The 22,847-nt window shown below is 43.0% G+C and overlaps 1 protein-coding gene across 3 annotated transcripts in view; it reads right to left on the reverse strand.

Annotated features, from left to right (window-relative positions):
- Egfr (epidermal growth factor receptor) overlaps positions 1-22,847 on the reverse strand; it is a 170,868-nt gene that overhangs the window by 36,128 nt on the left and 111,893 nt on the right. For all 3 annotated transcript variants that reach the window (XM_036200900.1, XM_036200899.1, XM_036200901.1), the window contains exons 2-12: positions 17,867-18,018; positions 16,856-17,039; positions 13,434-13,568; positions 9,996-10,064; positions 8,919-9,037; positions 7,677-7,818; positions 5,947-6,063; positions 5,287-5,413; positions 5,116-5,189; positions 4,241-4,331; positions 1,444-1,643 (exon numbers count right to left, since the gene is read on the reverse strand). In XM_036200900.1, coding sequence (XP_036056793.1) covers positions 1,444-1,643; positions 4,241-4,331; positions 5,116-5,189; positions 5,287-5,413; positions 5,947-6,063; positions 7,677-7,818; positions 8,919-9,037; positions 9,996-10,064; positions 13,434-13,568; positions 16,856-17,039; positions 17,867-18,018 — 1,410 coding nt within the window. The remainder of the gene's footprint in view (positions 1-1,443; positions 1,644-4,240; positions 4,332-5,115; positions 5,190-5,286; positions 5,414-5,946; positions 6,064-7,676; positions 7,819-8,918; positions 9,038-9,995; positions 10,065-13,433; positions 13,569-16,855; positions 17,040-17,866; positions 18,019-22,847) is intronic.

The raw sequence follows: 22,847 nt of genomic DNA on the forward strand, positions 1-22,847 counted from the left end.
GGGTACACGTGTGCATGTGTACTTGGCTATAGTGACCAAAGGCTGAAGTGAGCACAGAGCTACCTTTAGTTAAAATGTAATACGATAAAGACAACCAACTTTGTTCTTTAAATTATAGATATCTGATAGCCAAGCCTCAGTGCATATATTACGGGGCTCATTGATGGGACCACACATCCAACAAGAAGCAGCCGAGGGAGGAAGGTCTTATTTTATCCATCACTGTGGCAGAAGCATGAGGCCAAGTGTTCAAACACACGAGCCTTCTGGGAACACACTCAAGCCAGTTCAGCCCCCTTACCTCCCACCCTGCTCCCAGACCCCATAGGATTACAAACATCTTATAATGCAAAATGTGTTCATTCCATCATCTTAAGTCGTTCTAAGAAAACTACATTATCTTTGGTTGCCAGGCAATGCTCTTTTGCCCTTGCTAAGTCTTTAATAGTATCAGTATTGCTCAAAAGTCTCAAGTCTATTTTTTTCTTGAGACTCAAGGCAATCTCTTCACTGTTGGCCTCTGTGCAATCAGATAGTAAATTACAAGCTTCCCACCCACAATGACACATAGGAAACATTCCCATTTCAAAGAGGTGGAATGGGGGCACAGCAAAGAAAGAGTGAACCAGAGCAAGACTGAAACCCAGGGGAATCACCCAAGTTCTTGAGAGTCTGAGTAATTTCATCAGGTTTTCCAGATTCTGGAAATAAGGGGCTCTCAAGAACTTGTGTAGCTCTGTCCTTCCTGGTCTGTCCCCTGCAGTGTATAAAAGTTCCCCATTTGGCCCACTCTATTCCAAGTCTGCAGCTTTTTTTTTTTTTTTCTTGATAGCAGACATCCCATCATACTGATATCTCTAAAGTCTTGGAATGTCTTTATGGGTTTTCACAGTGGCCTCTCCAGACCTCCTTTTAGGGCCTGTTTGACTGGCTTTCTGTCACTTTGGCACCGGCTTCCATGCCCCCTGCAATCTTGTATCTTTCATGTATACAAAACCAGTAGCATGTGGATGATGCTGCCCATTTCAGTGGCCAGCTGAAGATGGATGTAGCCTGGCCTCCAGAAGCAGGCAATCTCTTCAGCAGAATTCTCAGTTTTGGCTCTCTTCTTTCAAATGAATGTACATCTCCAAGACGAACCCTTTGGTGGGTGGGGCCTGCCCTCAGGGACCCTTTCCTAGTGTCCCAGGGTAGAGGACAACAGTTCCCTTTAAGGGCGCTAATCTCTTTGCAGTTATGATTGCATTCTCAGCACCTGACTTACTTGCAACTTTAAATTCTCTCCTTTCCCCACAGGCCTGCACATTTTTCATATATCTGTGCCCACTATTATTTGCTCCAGCACACTGTGGTCCTGGATAAGAGCGGTGAGCAGGAGCCACAGACCTCTTCAGCATTCCCCCCGGAACTGTCTGCGCAGGTGGGTCGGGAGCAGCTACTTACTGCAGTCGTACTCGGCTCTGTTGTTCATGATTTTGGTTTTCTGGTTGGAAGTCCCAAAGAGTTTTTTCCAGTTTATCGAATTTGCATAGCACAAATTTCGGTTTCCAGAAATAATCACATCCCCATCACTTATTTCCTTGAGGGAGCGCAATCCCAATGATGTTATGTTTAGGCCAACAACCGCAAGAGAAAATTGACCACTAAATGGGAGAGAAGAAAAATTGCATTGTACATGATAGTGGAAACAACATGCTACCCTCAAATGTTGTTTTCCTGGTCCACTTAGGTTTCCTGAAAAGTGTGTTCCAATTATTGCTAATCATTCTGTGAAAAATATGAATCACAACTTTTGAAAAATGCAAGTGGCTTTTTTGAGTTTCTTCAAGGAAACGATGGTTTCCTCATCCATTTATTTTCTTTAACCTTGGATATGCTGGAGGCCTGAGTCAGCGGCCTCATGTCATTTCATTTACTGTATTTGTAGTTTTCTAGAAACCAAGAACACCAAAATGCACTTTAAGCAAATTTGTCTGTCTGTCCATCTACCCATCTAGGCATCCTTCCAGTGTCATCTGGTCATGTTTATTGAGTGAACATCTGTGGTACCACTTGACAAATACTGTATAGGTTAAATATGTGTCTCTTTTACTTGGGGAACCTGTCTGCAGGTGATATAATCATACAGGCAGATTTTTGCTTGTTTGTTTGTTTTTGCATTCCTACTGCTTCCTCCTCCTCCCAGCACTGCCCCCATCCACTCCTCCTCTCTTTCTCTTCAGAAAAGTGCAGGCATCTCATGGATATCAGCCAGCCATGGTCTATCACGCTGCAGTGAGACTAAGCACCTCCCCTCATATTAAGGCAGGATGAGGCAATCCAGTAGGAGGAAAGGGTCCCCAAAGCAGGCAACAGAGTCAGAGACAGCTCCTGTTCCAAATGTTAGAAGTCCCACAAGAAGATCAGGTTACACAACTGTAACATATATGCAGAGTGCCTAGGTCAGCCCCATGCAGGATCCCTGGTTGTCAGTTTGGTCTCTGTGAGTCTCTATGCGACCAAGTTAGTTGATTCAGGCAGAGTTTTTTGAGTCCAGAGAAATGAATGCAGCTTTAGGGAACACTGTTGGTCAAGAATGGGAACTCAAGTAGCTGTATAGAGGAATGGTATAGAAAGATGAGGTTCTCCAAGCCATGATGTCTCATATCTGAGACCTGGAGAGCAGAGCCAAATAAGGTATGTTGCCAGTGGATGACTGGATTAAAGTTAGCCAGACGAAAGGAAATGGAATCCCAAATCCCACTTGGAGGAACAGGATTATGCAGATGTCTGCAAGTGTCGAGAGCTGGAAGACGTGCCTGAGGATGGTGGGGGAGTCAGAACACAGGTTTAGGCCCCTGCTTGGGGAGTTTGGGTTGTCACAAGCAACAGATGGAAAAGCACATAGAAGCAGAGTGTATTTGTAGGAAGCTGCTTTGACACCAGCGTCAGGAATGGGTTGACTGAGACAGGACAAAAGGAAGAAAATGAAATTTATGAGGTTACATGCCAAAGGTTTAAAGCATTACTTGGCACCCCCCTCTTCCTGTTTACACTTATCCCTGTTTCCCCAGTTCATCGCCCCCCTCACAGCCTGTTTCCAGAGAAGTGAGCGGTCATGGGTAGGAGACCCACAACCACCATTTACTGGGAATTCTCCCCCAGCATAAGCCCAGAGAAGCAGAGGAGTCAGGGTCTGGCTGGGGTCTTTCCTGCAGGTCTAGCTTTTTGTGAGTCACACCAGGAACTAACGGTCATTCCATAGCTTAAACCCTTAAAACTAAGCAGAAGGCTATAAGGCCGCCACTCAAAACACCCATGCTAAAGCTCATCCCTGTGCTGGTCCCAGCCAAAGAACATTCCTGAGAGTTCCAGAGCAAAAGCAAGAGGCAAAAGTAGCTGTGTGCTTAGCATCAAAAGTGTCTAACTAACAAAGATTATGGAAAGTGTTGTTTAATCTGTGTATATGGTGCTTTGGTTAAATAATCTGTCATGCTTTGTGAGGTTAGTGGTCATAAATTTCAGAAAAAGTTGTCATAATCAGAAAGTTTCCAAGGCATTTTGAGCTACAGATTTCCAAATTTCTCATCACCACAGATTTTAGGATTTCTCTTATTCTGTTAATGACCTCCTTTCTCCCTCTCTCCTTCCCTCCCTTTCTTTCTGTCTCCGTCTCTGTCTGTCTGTATCTCTCTCCGTGTGTATCATTTTTTCTCGCTCTGTGCACACATTTCCTTATTGTAGCTGCAAGAGTGGTCCTTATATGTCTCCAAACATTTAACATTAAAACATTACTTAGGTCCTCTTGTGTGATATTGTTATATCATTCATTATCAACTACATCATTATCAAATATCAGCCAAAACCAAATAAGGAGACATTCTATAAAACACCTGGTCATATTTTCCCAGAGTGTCAAGACAATGAAACTGGGCAAAGACACAGGAGATAGGGAAGGTTGAAAGTCACCAAGAAGGCATTAGAAGTCCCTGCAATGTGGGATTCTGGAGAGGACAGAGAAAGAACAAATGCATTCATGGAAAATCTGGTGAACTCAGAATAAAGCACGTGGTCGATTGAACAGCGCTGTACAGTGTCAACATCTTTATCTCAATCCTCATATTGACTCATGTAAGTCATTTACGCTCGGGGAAGCTGAGTGAATGATCATCTTTGTACTGTTTCTACACCCTTCCTTTAAGACTCGTTTCAAAATAAAAAGCAAAAATAATCTACCAGGCTTTGGTTATGGCTGACTTACTGTTGCTTTGTTCTGCCACGTATTATTTCTAGGTTCTCAAAAGCATGGAGGTCCGTCCAGTTTTCAGGCCAAGCCTGAATCAGCAAAAACCCTAGAGGGAGGAAGGAAGACTTAGACACAGGGTGCTAGATATTCTTTGCTTTGTAGGAAGCATGTTCTAGGATTCACGGTATATGGAGGACAGTGCCAGTAGATTCTCCTATCCTCTCCAGTAAGGATGACAGTGTACATACAGACACAAGTCCAGATGATATTTTTAAAAAGGATTTAAATCCCACCCCTTCTATGAAACTTTGAATCCTGTCTGCACCTCTCTCAACCCCCAGGCCAGTGCCCACCCAGAAGGCTGACCCTTGAAGGATATCAGCTCATACACTTGATTCCTTCTCAGGCTGTTTTCAAGTTGCTGCTTACTTAGGTCTCATTTTAAATACTTTCTTCATTTAACCCTGATCTCCATATCAGTCTTGTTTTTCAGATCAAATTGTCCCTTTTCAAAGATGAAGACACTGGAGCACAGGCGGCAGTTGTGGATCCCAGACTCCCCAGTGGGCAATTGTTTGGAATCTAGTTTAGGAAGCCGAGACTCTGCACTGGTCCTCTTTCTTCTCTCTGGGTTTGGGGTTTGGGAGGATGATGGCCTGTCTGAGCTGGGAAGCACTATTACATGTGTTCACATGAAGTCTAGCATGACTGCAGCTTGGGCTTAAAGTGCTTTCAATTTGCACAAAGGGAAACTGGAATTTTACAAAGTCTCAAAGAATTAATCATCATGGTAGAACTTCAGACACCACATTCTTTTGCCAGTGAAGAAGTGGGGGATGTCTGACAGTTTCTGTAAAATTTAATATGCTCCCAGATACATCAGCACGAACCTGTTATTTCCTTTACTGTTCTTAGAATATCTAGTTCTCGTGGGTCTAGAGGAGGAGTACGTGTGTAGGAATCCCTGAAACAAACAGCAACATGATTATTGATCATTCTCCATGCTTTAAAAAAAAGTAGATTTTGCTGCTCTCTGTCCAGGTCCCTCAGCTGTTACTTACCCCTTAAAGGCCACTGGCAGGATGTGAAGGTCCCCACTGATGGAAGTGCAGTATTTGAAGTGTTTGATGTTTGTGGCATTTATGGAGAGCGTGTCTTTAAATTCACCTATGCCTATGCCGTTACAAACTGTTGAGAGAGATAGTTGTTCCATTAACCTTTGATGAATTAAGAAGTCTGTACCTACACAGGCAGAAGTGTGAACCCCTGAGTCACACATTGTTAACTCATTCCACTCTGAGGGGGCCCTCTAGGTGCCTGGACCCCTGGCAGGCTTTGGTGTTCTGGTCACTGAAGTGGAGTTTGGGACTGTCTTTGTCACAGACCTCTGTTGGCTTTGAATTCTCTCTGTTGTTTTCTACCTGGACAGAATTGAGCTACTCATGAAGTCATTGGCTCCTCCCCTTTCTGTCCAAGACAGTTCACCTACCTGGGCTGCAGGTGGCGCCTCTGTACCTGGTTCACGAGAACATCTCCCACCCCCTCCACCTTTGTAACTTGGCTTTGGAAGAATATCTTCTCCTTTGCAAACAAAATGCACATTTTCTTTTTCTTTTTCTTTTTTTAAATTAAAAAAGTAAGGTGTGTTTGTTTGGAGGTGGACATAAGAGGCCAGCACAAGGGTCAATAAAAAGGCTTGTCTACATGGGTGGGCTCCTTACTTTTGCGACAGGGCCCGTCACACTTTTTACACTTGCGGGCACCATCTTCTTCCACTTCATAGTAGTCAGGACCACAGGCCCGGACACACGAGCCATGATCTGTCACCACATAGTTTCCTGAGGAAGAGGCAATGAAAAGAAGGTGTTGAAGGGCATGGCAGGTGCTCCGAACCTTCCGCAAACATCCTCATGTCCTGCTCTACATGGGCCATGGAGAAAGGTCCCTAGTAGTTTGGTTGACTTTATTTTGAGGGGGAGAGACTGACAGGTTTCAACTAGAAAAGGAATCAAGCCTGAGTTTAATGATTTTCCTGACGGTAATGTGGAGGAACAGCAATATTTGATCACAGGCATGGAACAGCAGTCGGGGGAACACCACCATGCGTGCTCAATGGCTGAAAGCCCCTTTTTAAACATCAGTTTCCTTGGTCAGATCTGTGTTTAGAACTTAGAGGTAAACTTGAGTACACAGGAGACACCCATTAATGCTCATCAGACAGACCGTGTCCCATTGAGGTGGTGACAGTTTACTCTTTCCCACCTGGTGTGTGCTCCTTTGGTGGAACAGTGAGGGATTAGTTTGTTCTGCTCCCCAGACAGTTACCCCAGTCCATCTCTCCACCTCCCCTCATCTCTATGTAGTCTACCTCATTTAATACTTAAGATTATAGTACGTATTAGAAACCCCATGCTCCTGATTTGAGTTTCCCCAATAGACCCTCAAAGATTTGGGCACTGGTAGTATATCTGCGAGTCATGTGCTCTTCCTATCTTAGGTTTTGAGTGTTTCCTGTGGATTTAAAGCTCTGTTTGTGAAATCTTCACACAAAGAGTATCTATGGCATGGCTGTGCTGAGTTTTCCTTCATCTTAGCTTTCATTTACTTTGCAGTGGCTTAGTATTCTATTTGTCTTCTGCTTCCTCTTCCTCTGCTCCTCCTCCTTCTTCCTCTTCCTCCTCCTCTTCCTCTTCTCGTCTTCCTCCCCTCCTGCTCCTTCTCTTTCCTCTTTTTTTCTTAAATAGACTTTCATCACCTAAATCTAGGTAGGCAAAAATCTCACCCTCATAATTCCTCTTTTACATTTTTTTTGTCTCAGTTTTCTTTCTAGCAGTCATGATCAGTTCTTACAGCTCTTTATCCATTGCTTTGCCTCCTCTGTCTGGGACTGATCCGTGTTGCCATTTCCCTACAGGCCCCAGTAGGAAACAATCATATACAAACAAAGCCTGAACCCAAATGAGTAAATCAAAACAAAACTAAAATTGCATCACTCCAAGATTCTGACCTTAACCAGAGATTTTTCTACTCAAGAAGGTGGATCTGCTGCTCTTTCTAACTTAGGTCTGCTAAATACCAGAATAGTACAGAATCAAACAATGATTGGCCCAGAGTGTCATGATTTTGTGTTAGTCAGTTCCAGGACACCTCAAATTACTAGAACTGGCCCTCAGACTTGGGACGAACCAATACGTGCCTTTTGTTATGAAGTCTGGCCACCAACAACACTAGGATCAGCACCGGTGAAGCCACTCTTGGAGAAGGGCAGCCCCACCTGCCGCAGGCTGCCTCTGCCTCTGTCCCTCAGCACTGAGCTGACTCCTCACGTTTGTATCTACCTGGGCATGCACTAACCTACCCAGCAACAAGGCAAGCCCCCAAACTACTCAAGACTCCAGCATAAGACCAAAGAGGACACGGACAGTGGGTGAGTCAAAGGTGAGCAACTCACGGGGGCATTTCTTCACACAGGTGGCACCAAAGCTGTACTTTCCCTCAGGGTTGACATCCATCTGATATGTGGTGGGGTTGTAGAGCATCAGTGGTGGGCAGGTGTCTTTGCATGTGGCTTCATCTCGGAACCTGTGGCAGACCTGTCAGAGGAGGGGCAACATGTCTGGTCAAGGACGTGGCGTCCAAACGAAAGAAGCACAGGGCAGACAGCCTGCAAGTCAGGCAGGCCAGTGGTGTTCTCGGGGCTCATGTGTTCAATTAGAGAGGAAAAAAATTCCAGTAAGCCTTTCCAGGGCAGGCAGAAACACCTTCCTCTTGCAAGTAATAAGCGCTATTCGTAAGTATATATTCCAACTGTCCCAGTTGCTATAACTTAGGGTTGGTGGTTAGGAAAAAATATATCTCTATTGATTACAGGCAATGAAGAAATCCAAACATGGCATGGTAAGAATGGTGGAGCACTATTTTTAAACCCAGGCTACACTGGGTTTCTCTTATAAAGAGCACTTTAGAAAACATTTTAGAATTTATTGTTGAAGTGCAGGAATCTTAGCAGGAACGTTCCATGCAGAAAGTGCCAGACCAAAGATGCTGGCTCTTACTAAGAACTCATTAGATCCAGTCCAGACTGCCTAAGCAAAAAAAAAAAAAAAAAAAAAAAAAAAAAAAAAAAAAAAAAAAAAAAAAAAAAAAAAAAAAATCCCTGTGGTCTGCTCTGGTTTCTGGGATTTAAGAATCTTCTGTTTCCAGAAACCACAGAATATTCTAGACTCTAGCTTAGGATGGACTTCCTCTTCTGGGTCCTGACAGGGCCTTGCTTGGCGGTGTTAACCCCAGGAATCACATTCCCCAGCCCTGTTACCTGCCAAACTTCACATTAGAGCTTTGACCAGGGCTTTGGTAGTGACGGAGGTGGGTTGGGATGGGGTGTGGGGTGGGGCGGGGGTGGTAGATGCCAAGGGATGGCCTGGGATAGAAGGGCAGCCTGAGAGTCATCGAAATGTGGTGGGCAAAGCAGAATGGCGAGGCTAAGATGATTCCAATGCCCTACTTCCCAAAGGTCTGTGTAACTGGCCACATCCCAGGGGGTCTTACAGAAGCAGCTCTCTGCATCTGTTACAACGCTGCTGCTGTTGGCCAGGACAGCGCTTATTTACAGCGTGCCCCCCAGGAAGGCTCCTGTCAAGGTACGTGGGGAACAAAGCTCTGCAGCATACCTCCCCAATGCCTAGAGTCTTACCAGACAGTCGCTCTCTCGGGGCCCTGTACAACCAGCTGCACACTGGTTGTGGCAGCAGTCACTGGGGGACCTGCCACGGCAACGCCGGGAACATTGCTGGGCACAGATGATTTTGGTCACTGAAAAAGAAAGATCACCAGTGAGCTGTATCTAGGTGGCAGCTCATGCTCTTGGGGCATCGAGGAATACTTGCATGCAGTAGAAAGAAACAAATGGGGAGTCGGGTGGATTTCCTGACTGTGGAACAGGTTTCTAGGCATTCCCATTCAGCCAAACAGAGTATGATCCCAGCCTTCCTCCCAGTGTATTTTTCTTATCATTTATTTCAAATCACTTAAGAGAACTGATTAAAGCTAGTCTGATTAGGTCTTTTGAAAAAGTAGATATTAGCTGGGAATTCTTGACAATACAGGAAGCACACAAATGAGTTCAATTAGAGAGGAAAAGAATTCCAGTAAGCCTTTCCAGGGGAGGCAGAAACACCTTTCTCTTGCAGGTAATAAGCGCTATTTGTAAGTATATATACCAACTGTCCCAGTTGCTATAACTTAGGGTTGGTGGTTAGGAAAAAATACATCTCTATTGATTACTGGCCGGAAGTAGTGTTTAAAGGAACGTGGTAGTTGTGTCACAAAGACAATGAACTATGGTCAGTTTTGAAGCTGGCACACTCCTGGGTTCTTTGTGTGAACCAGCAACCACACTGGAGTCAAACTTTTTTTAAAAAGTAAGATTCACACACATGCTCCCCAGAGAAACACTGTCAATCTTTTATATTGGTTGGTACTAGGAAATGGGGGTGTGGAGCCAGGAGCAGGGCATCCTGTGTGACTTAGGCACTTGGGTAGCTGGCTTTTAGGCATTTGATGACAGGCTGAAGTATCCCGAATAGTTAGCCTTAGATAGCTGTGTGCAGTGAGGTTGGCAAGACCGACGTTCATGGAAGAGTTAACACTGGGTCCTTTGCCAAGCTCCTGTACTTGTCCAGTTACCAAAGGGCGGAGAGGAGGGCCACACACTGTGTGGACTCTGCTTATAGGGGCGTGTTTCTCAGGCCCCAACGCTGTGTCCACTTACATTTCTGGCAGTTCTCTTCTCCTATTCCCCAGCAACTTCCGTTCGGACAGCTCGGATCACACTTTTGGCCTGAAATAAAAATCTAGTAGTTAAATGTGTGTTTCAATAAAAATGAACAAATGACAAGGAGGAACCAATGACTCCTCTGCCGAGGTCCTAGAGAATGTTCTAGAAACAAGGAACAGTTTGGAAACTTTGTGTTCGTAGTTGGCTCGGATGCTTTGTAGGATAAACTAAAAGACTCGTGGAAGACAGGAAAACTTTGACCCATGGACAGCGTTTGTTTGCACTCTAGCTGTGGAAACTGAGAGAGAGTACTTAGGTGACTTGTCACAGCCACACAAATGATAAATCTAGCTGAATTCAGGGTCCTAGAGGTTTCAGACGCCTCCGCTTCTCCAACTGCATTGGCTCTGTGTATACTCACTTGCCTTGCTATATCCAATCCCAACTGACTGGTGTGCAATCATCAGTGGGTTTAGGGGTGTTAAACCATGGCTGGTAAATAAGCACCCTTTTCCTCCAAGCCATGGAGTAGTGTGGATCATGCCACAGGAAGTGAACATTCTTACTCTGTGAGTCACTTGGCCACTTACCTGAAATTTTAGTTCATGGTTGGCATGCTACTGTCTAGAAATCTTTGTAATTCATGAATTTTTGTATTTTTATACTTGGTTAATATCAAATTGCAGTTACAAAGGTTTTCAATCTCTTTCATTCTATTAATTGCAAATTCTGCAATTAATCATACTGAGAAATATGAGGATCAAAGTGTTAGCCAACAAGTTTGTTGAAAAGTTCTACAGAGCAGATTTATTTTTCCTGCCTTTGATTTTTGTGGTTCTGGGTAGTTAACATTTCCCCTAGGCTTTTAAAGACCACTCTACTTACTTCTAAAGCCCTCTTTGGGACAATCAGATATCATATAATATGACTTTATTTCACACGGAAGCTTATTTGATGGTGTCTGAATTTGGCTTTTCAACTTGCTATTATAAATATTCATCTTCATGTTCCCTTCTAGGGCTTAAATATACATTAATATTTTGTTACATATACTTAGTACATATTTGGAATTCACATTGAGGTACGGAGTACCTGATGCATTTATTTATTTTCTTTCATGCAAATCCACTCTCATAACCTTAAATTCTAAACTTTATCAACAATAATATATGCTGGTCACAGTGGGCAGCCCTTTTGAATCTCAGTTGCCTCACTTACATAACAGTTAAAGGTCATCTCAGAATACTGTTTTTGTTTTTAAGAGGAAACACAAACTTCTCCAAAGGATTGTGTGTCTGCGAAGCACTGGTTAGTGGAGGAGAGTGGAAGGTAGGAGACACAGGAGATAGATTTCTGATCTTCTATTATGTATAACTCTCATATCCTTACTTGGTTTTTAACAACTCTGCTATGGCTCTGATTCTTTAGCCATTGTCCTTCAATCATTATCATTACACAACAATTTACTGAATGACTTCTTACTTGAAATGTCACTCATTTATGAAATTTTGATTCAGTTAAGCTTACTCTCATGACTTGTGCTACAGTATGGATATATAGTGAGCCTAGAGGCTCATATGTTAAAGGCTTTGTGTCACAGAGAGATGATGGAAACTTTAAGAGATGGAACTAATGACCACCTTGGCAAGATGTATCCATGGGTGCAGTAAAGGCATGAGCCTAATAAGGGAAGCCAACCATCCTCCAGTTGGACTTAAGATCCACCCCACAGGAGGAAACACGTGCCTGATACTGTAAATCTGGCCAAGAAATCATGGCCAGGGAGCCCCTAAGCCATTATTTTGCTAAATGGATATAGCATCAAACTGCCTTCAAAATACTTCTCTTTATACCATAGATTAGCGCTCAGTTCTCATCAGAGAGACTTTTTCTTTGTGTAGTAAATGATGACTACTACAAAGACTCATCACTGGTCAAAGTGCAGAGACTAAGTGTCTGTGGAGTGCTCAACCATAAATCAGACATCTGGGTCACACCTAAGGCTCTAGGAACATCACAGAAAAGAGGGTAGGAAGATTATATGAGGCAGAGTTCAAGGAAGACTGCTGTGACACAGCATTTTCTGGACAAAACAGGGCTGCTGTACTCTCAACCTCACAGAAGCTGCGGCTGCCTGCCCAAGAGCTGCAGAAGACCAAGCCAATCAACATTCTAGCATGGGTGGGGGACCAGACCATGAGAACCTATCCCTGGCTGCTGGGGGAGGCAGAGCCATTTTTTCAGGGGTGTGGCCCCTGGTTGGTTAGGCATGCTCCAGAGGCTATCCTACCTCTGCTCGTGTGTGCAGCACTAATTGTCCTCAGTGGGTTATTAAAACGGTATGAAGGTGGGAGGAAGTCTTGGGAGCAGAGGAGGTGGAAGAATGGTAAAGGGGTCAAATATGATCACAATGCACCGTGTCCATGTATGCAACTGTCAAATAATAAATTCAGAAGGCTACATTAACAAAAGAGGTGGGAGCAGTGGGAGCACAGTCCCGAAGGCACAAGAGGATCCTGACCCCCCTTTCTCCTTCTCCTTTCTTTTACACTGATGGTGCCACAAGGTGAGCATGGACGGGGTTGGGGCTTCACAACAACATGGACACACAATGACAAAGATGACAATTTTCCTGAGTCTTTCACTCCAACTATTTTAATCAAGGCACCAATAAAAATAAAGAAACTAAGCAAAAAAAAAAAAAAAGAGTTTTAGTTGATTTTTTTTGAAGGATCCATGCAGGCTCCACTGGACATCCAAACCCAACCCATGTGTAGTGCAGTTGTAGGAAAAGGAGAGTGGGAAACAGGGCCATGTCTTGTCTTACACTGTGGAAAGATTAGCACTATTAAGAAGAACTGGCTTGGCTGAGTTTGGTAAGTGAAAACACGCCATTTCAGAGTTTTCTACACAGTGTTAGTGGAAGTCATGGGTTTAGCCCCTCAAGCTTAGTTCTGTTCCTCTGCAAGGCCCTCAGTTGTAGGGGGCTGCCAGAGGAGTGGGTCATGGATGAGTTGAGAGCATTCAGGAAAACATGGACAAATCTCCTTTCTGTGGTTCTGTGTTTACACTGATGAGCAAAGCCCACAGGATCAGGATGACATGAGTGCCAGTGTGAGAATCAGGAACATGGCAGCCCATGACTGCCCCTGTAACCTGTATCCTGGAGAACTGGTCTCTCTGCTCAGTGACCTTACAAAAGCTCTGCCTGGAACCCTGAGAGTGATGGGTGTTGCCTTGTACAATGAAAATTTTCTTATCTTATTGTCTTGAATGAAACTCCTCTAATGGTAAGACCAATCGTTTACTTCTTATTTTTGTTGTACGCTGATTAATCTGATCTAAAGTTAACATTCTCTCTCCCACCTCAGCAGTGTCCACTTCAACCCTTCAGAGGATCCGAAGCTAATGGAAGGTGAATGACACACTTACAGCTTCTTGGATGGTTCTGTAAGTCCATTGACATGTTGCTCAGAAAGTCATTGTGGACGATGTCCTTCCACTGGATAGTCTCCATGTAGCAGAGGATGGGGTTGTTGCTGAATCGCACAGCACCAGTCAGGATTTCTGCATGGATAGAACCACAGTAACCAAACTCTTTGACTTCTATTAACTCAAAAAGTGCATGCATTCATTTCTTTATATTGCTAATGTTCTACTCAATGTTTCCAGTATGAAAATCTGAAGTCCCCAAGGTTGACCCTAATGAGAATCGTCTAGGGATATGTGAAGATATACTTCATGATAATGATAGGAAGGACGTAGAAGTTTTCAAGGATTGGGTTGTTGATTTTAGACATGTAGTAGGGAGGAAGAGAAAGCCTATTCAGTATGTATGGTAGGAAGGACAGATGTACAGTGACTTGTAGGTCTAGGGCCGTATCACTCAGACTGGAGTGACTGGATGGTATAGAGGGGCAGTCAGTGCAGAAGGACAAGGTGGAAGTCATAAGCATTTGGACTCTGAAGACTAGGACTGTCACCAGGTGATTGTCACCAGGTATACTCTAAGGTACCACTAGCGGATTTCCACTGAAGAAGGAAAGTGTGTGCGTGTGATATCAACTAAGAATTTTATGTGTAAAGAAAAAGCAAATAAGCACTAGTGATGCAATGAGAGGACTTTACAAAGTCAGGGTTGAGAAAAAGTCAAACTTGTACAAAGGGAGGGGGATACATTAGTAACATTAGACATAAACATAGATGGAATAAATATGTATATAAAATTTATGTATACAAAAAAAAGTCTGTAAAGATGAATTTGACTTGTGGGCTTCTTCCAGAGAACTGAAATGCACAGAAAGACAGATATGTCTAAAGGTCTAAAGGAGACAAGACTGAGAATTGAGCCAGTTGATGTATAGGTATTACCTCCAATGATCCTCAGCAAGATCTAAAGACTACCATTTAAACACGGGAAAAAGTCCGGAGAGATGGCACACACTGCCCTTCTAGGGAACCTGAGTTTGGTTCCTAGCACCCATAGTGGGTGGTTCACAATTGCCTGTAACCCCAGTGCATCCAATGTTTCTGGCCTCCACGGGCACCTATACTCATGTGCACACCCACTACCACACATGCATATAATTAAAAGTGAAAATTTAAAAAAATGTGTAAATGTGGAGAGACCAAACTATAGACACAAAAGTTGCCTCAGCGCTGCGCAGGCGGGGAATGGGAGCACCTGTCAGAGCGGAGTGCCGACGTGGAAAAAGAGGGGTCCCCTGGGAAAGCTTGCAGGGGCTGCTGGGTGACAAGGAGAGGAGATCTGCATGTGTGCAGGAGCACAGTTAGAGGAAAGGGAAGTTGGAAGTGCTGAAGGCTTCCAGCAGACAAAGACGCAAAGCAGAACTGCAGATCTGGGGCTGGTGACAGTTTTCTCAACAATGACAGGGGATAAAAGAACTTGGGAAGGCAGGCAGGCAGTCCAGAAAGGGCTGAGACGTGGAGTGCTGCCTGGAAACTAGAGGTGACAGCAGTGTGATAGAAAGAGACAAGAGGAGCTAGGCACGTGAGGTCAAATCTAGCGACATAAGACAGGCACATTAAGGTCGCAATGGCGGCCATGTGAAGAGACAGGGAGGCACAGAGCGGGGAGAGCCAACAACAGGTAACTACAACAATCACTTGGGGGGTGGGGCTGGATTCAATAGCCTCCCCCTTCTAACTGAACAGAGCAAGGCAATGAGTAGAATGTCAAATCTGTTGTTTTCATTTCAAAATTCAGGAAATTCTCAGTTGTCGCAGTAATCCTATATTAAATAACCGGGACCTGTACAACTATAAACTTGCATTAATTACAAAAATAGGGGTAGTCTGGGGTAGAGCATGCACACATGGGCACATACACACAACAACAACAACAACAACAAACTAGGAACTCAAGAAACTGACACATGCTCTGCAGTAATAGGGCTGACTCTATCAGCACAGAGGGAGTGCATTAGCAAGTGTGGGTACTGCATTTTTGATGTGAGGGCACTGAGATACAGAGAAAGACAAGGGGGAAGGAATATCTGCAGTGTCGTTTAGCTGATGAGTGGTGGAGCTGGGGCTGGAACACAGACAGCCTGGCTCCAGGAGCTAGACTCACACCCACTGGCTTCCTCACATGTATGAGGCAAGATAGGCAGAACAAGGCCTGCCGCAAGTGCCGAACAGGCCATTTCATGCAATGTGTGTACGGGAGAGATGAATGCTACCACAAATTCAGAAGCATGCGTGGGCGCTCAGAGCAGTGAAAGTGGTGGGTGGGAATTCTGAAGGCAGTGTATAGGATGGTGAACCAGGGAGCTGGGAAGGGAAGTGTCTGGCTGGCTGCGTGGCCACATCCTAGCTCCACACACGGAGAGGTAGGAACTCTCTGGACTCTTTCTTTTCACCCTGTTCCCTTCCTACTTTACATTGCTTCCCCATCAGAACTGCAGGGCATGCAGAGATGACAGATCCAGGCAGGGGGTACAGGGCTTTGGGAGAGTTGTCTTAGTGCCGTGCCTTTATCTGTAAAATGACAGTGGACGGCACCTGCTCTTCAGGAAGGCTGTGGCATTAAGTGAAGTTACTGACTTGAGAAACAAGTCCGTTGAACTGGAGGAAGAATTGCTTCTCATCCTTTCAACCATCTTTTCCAGTTTCCTCAACCTCAAAACCTTCCCTTCTCTTCCCAACTTACACCCGAGTTTCCACATAACAATATTAACCTTGAAACCTGCTTCTCAAACGTGACATTATATTGAGTACATTAGACCACTCTCCCATGAGTGGTTTTGTTATCTCCGGGTTCAACCGCTTTTGGCCCACTTTGGGAGATATATCAAGTGACCAAATTCACAAGCTTCTTTTGCAGCACACTGACTGTTCTGTTATTTTTCATTGTTGTTGTTAATGTTTTGCTGTACCGAATCAATGAACTGAATGATGAGAGGTGTATAGATAGAGGAGAAAACAGGGCATGATTGCCTTGGGGTACTTGATGTTTCAGACATTCAGTTTTGCCTTGGAATGTGTCCCCACAAGATGAGGGAGTGACTGCATGTCCGTTCTTCCTCTGGTCCATGTTTACTTTTTACTAACACAAACTCTTGCTCACCAAGGCTGACTTCCCAGAGAACTTGGTCATTTAGTACTCTCTCTGGATATTACTCCTCATCTGTGGAAGAACAGATTCTACCTGGCTGAAATCTCTTTCCATCTCATTACTTATTATCCACATAACCACTACCCACTGCATCCTGCAAACAGCACTCAGTACATGTGTTTGATAATCATGTCTTCTCTGAGTTAGGATTAACAGAAGTGACAGATTTGCCACATGCCTTCAGAATCCCTCACTGCCTGGGTGTCCCACCTCTTACCCTGTAAGTTCCTCATGGGCAGTTCTCTAAGGCCAGTTTTGTTTGTCCCATAGTTGGACAGGACAGATAAGGCATAGGTGTTTTCATAGAGAGTGTTTCCCCTGATGATCTGTAGGTTCTCCAGAGGGATCTTCTCCACAGTGTTGAGGGCAATGAGCACATAGCCAGCCACCTCCTGGATGGTCTGAGAGGAAAAACAAAGCCTATTAAAGTGGGTTCAGGAGCAACATTTAACTTCACAATGATACATTCATGTGGCAGATAAATCTAAGACACATAGACAATTGCAATGGGGTAAAAGATGTGGCAGGGTTTGCAGTGATTCTTTCACATTTGCATTTGAAGTTTGCATTAAAGTACAGCTCACCATTTGACATGTTGCAATTCCCACTTTAACTAACTGAAAATGGAAGTGAACATAATTATCTGGGATGCATCTCTCATGATTTCTTGTGGAAGGAAGAAGTGAGGGAGTAGGGGAGAAAAAAAAAAACAAAAAAGAAGTAAAGGCAAAGTAAACTCAACCGAAGTCCAAGTATCAGCAAAGCAGATTTTGAAGCCCTCAGAGTTGGCTCCTAATGGCTCACTAGGAATATTTAGCAATTTTGTGAACCAGTTATAAATTCCTGGTAGCTTGAAATCAGTTATGGTGTCAGTGTTTATGTCAAGTATATAGGTACACACCACTAGACAGTGCTCTTTAAAGTTATTGTTAGTACTATTTGAAAAGCCGCTATGTCAACACTATCTGGCTGAGGCAATGGCCAGCCATCAATGTTAGTGCCTATGAGGACTTGAGCATCAGAAGGGTTAATGTCTCGTTTCCTTTTCCACAAATAACTTGACCTTAGCTGCAAGAGTGGACTTCTCATAACATTCACCCATAGTCCCTTGGACTTGTGGCTTCCATAAGATGAATCCATGCCTCAAGTCAAATCCGGCTGAGGCTTCTCTTTGTTTGTGTTTCATTCTATAGTGTTTGAGTAGGACAACCAAATTCAATGAACTAACCTTTAAGAAGGAAACATCATAATTCCTTTGCACGTAGGTAATTTCCAAGTTCCCAAGGACCACTTCACAGTTGTTGAACATCCTCTGCAGGCTCAGAAAATGGTCATTGAAAGTGCCCAGTTGGGTGAGCCTGTTACTTGTGCCTTGGCAAACTAGAATAAAAAGGAAAGAGGTTTCTCAGAAGGTGCTGAGTAAGGTAGCAAACCACAACAAAACAATATTCCTCAGCTTTCTGAGCCATAGTGACTAACAATCATCTTTGATCAAAGCCACCACAACGCTGATGTGGTAAGAGATGTTTAAGTTTACACAGCTGTAATCCATAGTAAGACAGAACTCATCTCTGTGATGCATGTAATCATGTGATATTAAGCATACAGAGAAAGCAAAGCATTAAAAGTTCAAGGCGGGGGAGGTGGAAATTTTATAGAGGTTTTGTATTAGTTACTTATCTTGTTTCTGGGGCAAATACCAGTCAAAAGCCCCTTAAGGAGGGAAGGGTTTATTTCAGCTTACAGTTCTAGGGAAGACAGTCAACTATGGAGGAAAACGAACGGCAAGTGTGAAAGAGCTGACCGCATTGCATCCACAGTCAGGAGGCTGGGAGAGGTGAATACCACTCAGCTCCCTTTCTCCTTTTTATTGAGTATGAGGACCCCCATCCATGGAGTGGTGCAGCACACCTTTAGGGTAAAACTTCCCACATCAATGAACCTAATCTAGACAATTGTTCACAGGTATGTCCAGATGTCTGTTTCTATGGTGATTCTAAATCTTGTTGACAATCAAGATTAACCACAGTGGTCTCTAAAACAGGATAGACTTAAGAATGCTGTAGACAAAGCTATCCATCAAATCTATGTGGAAGATACAATTGCAAGGTGACTTAATAACAATGCAATGAACATTTTACTTCTCAAAAAATAAGTGTGCTACATAGTTGTATATACAAAGAGTCTTCAAAAACATAACACACAATAGGTAATGTTTTCTAGCTACACAATTTTGTAAACCTAAAGTCAATGAAAACAATGGATTTTTAAAAGTCAACCATTAGAAACTGAAAATATTCCTCAGAATCATCAAAGGAAAAAAAATCAAAGTTCTGATTATAGAATACCCAGAGTTGTTTTTTTTTTTTTTTTTTTTTCCGAGACAGGGTTTCTCTGTGTAGCTTTGCGCCTTTCCTGGAACTCACTTGGTAGCCCAGGCTGACCTCGAACTTACAGAGATCTGCCTGGTTCTGCCTCCCGAGTGCTGGGATTAAAGGCGTGCACCACCACTGCCCGGCCAGAGTTATTTTTTAGTGAAAAGACAACACTTTAAAGCAGTAGGTTAGTAAGAAACAACATGTCCTTTTGTCTTTTTCACATTGTGTTAATCCAATCAACACGTGTGTCCATATGTTTGCCCTGCATCTGCTGCCAATATACAGCGTGTCAAGACACACACTTAAACCAAGAAAACATGCGAAACTTAGGGGCCAAAGTTAGACCACAGAAATGCACTCAGTAGTCTACATTTAGAAGCAAAGGAGAGGGTAGTAATAAAATGATATTTACAACCTGGCTTTGGGGGAGACATGTTTAGGCAAGCATAACAAAACAAAGAGGCTTGGAGCTTTTGAAGCAGGGAGCTTGTTAAAGGATAGACTTTGAACCAAAATTATCCTAAGAGTGAAGAAATATAGCCTGTGGGTTTAGACATTACATTTGGAACTGGCCAGGTCCTTCTGTGTTGGCAAAGTTGCCAATAACCAGGGGACAGAGCACAAAATAAGGCCAATGTCAACAAGTGGAACTTTCTTCAGGTACTTTTATACTATGCATTACTGTTTTATAGGCTTCTTTGTTCCCTCCCCTTAGGTTGTTCTAAGAGCATCATCTGTCTGGCCTTGCATGATGGAGCCACAGTAAGCAACCTGCACATGTTCAGACACACATAATCAACCCAAGGCATTTACAGACACTGTGAAGCAATCTTCTTATCCCCTCTAACTATATGGGAAATTTCTCTAGCCTTCTTTTTTCTCCAGCTAATTCAGCAGAAGTAAGTAAGGGCTGTCACATTGGAACTGTGCAGGTGACAGGTTCGGGTCCCAATATCCTACCTGTGGGGACAGGGTAACTCCAAAATTCTTCCAAATATGACTTTGACTTGACCCAATATGTCTGGTCTACTTTTAGCTAAGAGTGTGAGCTGCTCTGGTGTTTGCCTCCACTAGGAACAACTGTTCATGCTTCTGTGCATACAGATCCTTACAATGCCATCACAAATGTATGTGTAGGGGATTGGCAATAATATGGCATCTTCCCATGGTCACATTGTTGAGTGGCAGTCACCTTTCCAATTGACAGACAGCACCCTTTGCTTTTAGTTGATCCTGCTGATCAACCATGGCCCCAGTCACCATATGCATTCCCCGTGTTCTCCACATCAGTGTGGTCTGCTGGAGGCATTCTTCAGCACGCAGAAATATATTTAATTATATTTAAATGATCAATACTTCAGCTTGCCAGTTTCTTTCAGTTGACATTAAGATTTTTCTTTGTTAATAAGCTGATTAGTAAGTTTTGTTAAACAAAAGTCAAAATATTCATTTGAGATGAATGTATTACAGAAAAAATATATTTTTGTGTTTCATTCATCTATTCAAAATGCTAAACAAGCAATTGAAGTATTTATTTATGAATACTTATCCGGGCCTTTATTATCTTCAGTTAGGATAGATTACTTTCATATTCAGACAAAAATGATGTTATGTTTGGAAGATAATAGTATTATTCATTATTTGTATGAATATTAATTTACAAAACAATTTGGGACATAACTGAACAACTTGTGTAAACAAATAAGTTAAAATAGACACCATAATTCCACTTTGGAAAACTTATTCTGAGGAAAAAGTCTAAAATTTTGCAACATCTATGCACAAAGTTTATTACCTTTTAAATATGATACACAGAATTGCAAAGAAACCTAAACCTTCCTTGTTCCACCCAATACTGTGCTTCAGAATAAAAGAGAAATTGATATTCTATGTGATTCAATACAGTCAAGTCTCTGTTGATATATACAGGGTTAATTGCTCATTTTGAAATAAATCATTAATGATTTTGTTTATTTTGAGGCCTTCTCTCTCTTCATGTACATAAGAAATGACAATATAAATGAAATTTAGGCTGAAGGTAAGAATAAATTGATATAGGGGCAGGAAGTATATCTTAGTAGAAAGACACTTGGAAAAGTCTCTGGGTTCAATCCCAAGCACGTGCACAGCGCACACACACACACACACACACACACACACACACACACACACACACATGGAGAGAGAGAGAGAGAGAGAGAGAGAGAGAGAGAGAGAGAGAGAGAGAGAACAATAGAAGTATTTGGTCTAGGTTTCCTAATAGAAAATGTAATTTTGGCTCCATCTAAAGACCAAATAGTTCACCTTAAAATAATTACTTTTTGAGAAATGGTCTCACCATATAGCACTGGTTAACCATAAACTCACTATGTAAACTAGACTGGCCTCAAATTCAAAGAAATCCATCTACCTCTGCCTGATTAGAGCATCTTAAATTTTAAACCCATGATGAAAAGTAAATGGAATGTCAATGACAAATAAAATTCTTGAAATCAACAACTACAGTCTTAGTAATATTTTGGGTTTTGAGAACTGAACTCCAGTATTCCAAGCGCTCTACCACTGAGCCTCTCCAACCTCTAGCAAGGATTTCTGTGTTTATTTTATTAAACCAGATGGACATTCTTGTGCCATCTCTTCCTCACTGTTTGTCCTTGAACTGGTTCCTTGAATCTGCTCTGCCTCAGAGATGAAAGATAGAGTGGTAAAAACAAAATCATCCTCCCAGAATTGCTGTGAAGATGGAGAAGTAAGTAAGACTCTTCAGTTCTATTTTATTGGAAGGATTACATTCCTTCACTACTGATAATGTGAGTGAAGTGTGATACCAAACGCATCTAGGCAGACGTTAAGGCCTTGGCCACTGCACACCACCCTGCTCTGTACAGTCACAGCTCTGCTGTCAGATACTGAACACAGCTGCTTTGTAGAATTTATCACATCAGAGTATCAAAAGGAAAGCAAATGGAATACCTTGTGTTTTAAGAATTCTATGAAGCATAGTTTGGGACTGAATATTTAAGCTATCTATTCAAAGCAGACTCTCATATTATGCTAGGACTGTCTATGTAAAAACCAGACAATCAGAAGAGCTTCAAGCTCCATACAGAACCTAGGAATTTGGCTTCCATCTAGCACACCCAGGGCAAGGACTAGCAATCAAGAACAAAGGTTGTGCGCCCCAGGTCTTCAAGGCACTTAGCTTCTGGCCCTCAGACTATATCAAGAGCACTTACAAACATACGTAAAAACGGAGGAATTACAATATTAGCATCCTCATGTCAGCTCTTTACCGTATCATATTCTGTTTTCATCCATCTGGTTCCTGGATATATTTTTAAATAAGGCAGAAACATCAGTGAACTCCATGTTGACTCACAGCTGTATACTGGGCACTTTACTGTGTTTACAGCTGTTTTTGAGGAACCCTACATTAACTAGGAAATGAGTATAGCGAGGGCACACACTGAGACAATCTAAACTCCGGCCATGATAGAAAATGTCACTTCCTGAACCTTCCTTCCCAGGCAGGCTCGGCTCACATCAGACACAAACAGACATCTAGGATTTTCACGGCATTGTGGTCATGCCTCCATTGGAGTGTCACAGGAATGGGACCCATGAAATGCTCCCCTTTAAGCTGGGTTCATTCCACAGCCCAGCGTTTGGGGGATTAATCTTTGCTTTTGTAACAGATTCCAGGCAAGCACATTAAGAGAAGATATCTGTGCATTTTCTTAAGACACGGAGGATTGATTTGATGCCTGGTTATTCTTTCTCTTAAGGAAACTTTCACTTAACTGAAACGAGAAATCTGCCCCCTTTGTGCAG

Source organism: Onychomys torridus, chromosome 10 (assembly GCF_903995425.1).
Source record: "Onychomys torridus chromosome 10, mOncTor1.1, whole genome shotgun sequence".
Classification (NCBI taxonomy): domain Eukaryota; kingdom Metazoa; phylum Chordata; class Mammalia; order Rodentia; family Cricetidae; genus Onychomys; species Onychomys torridus.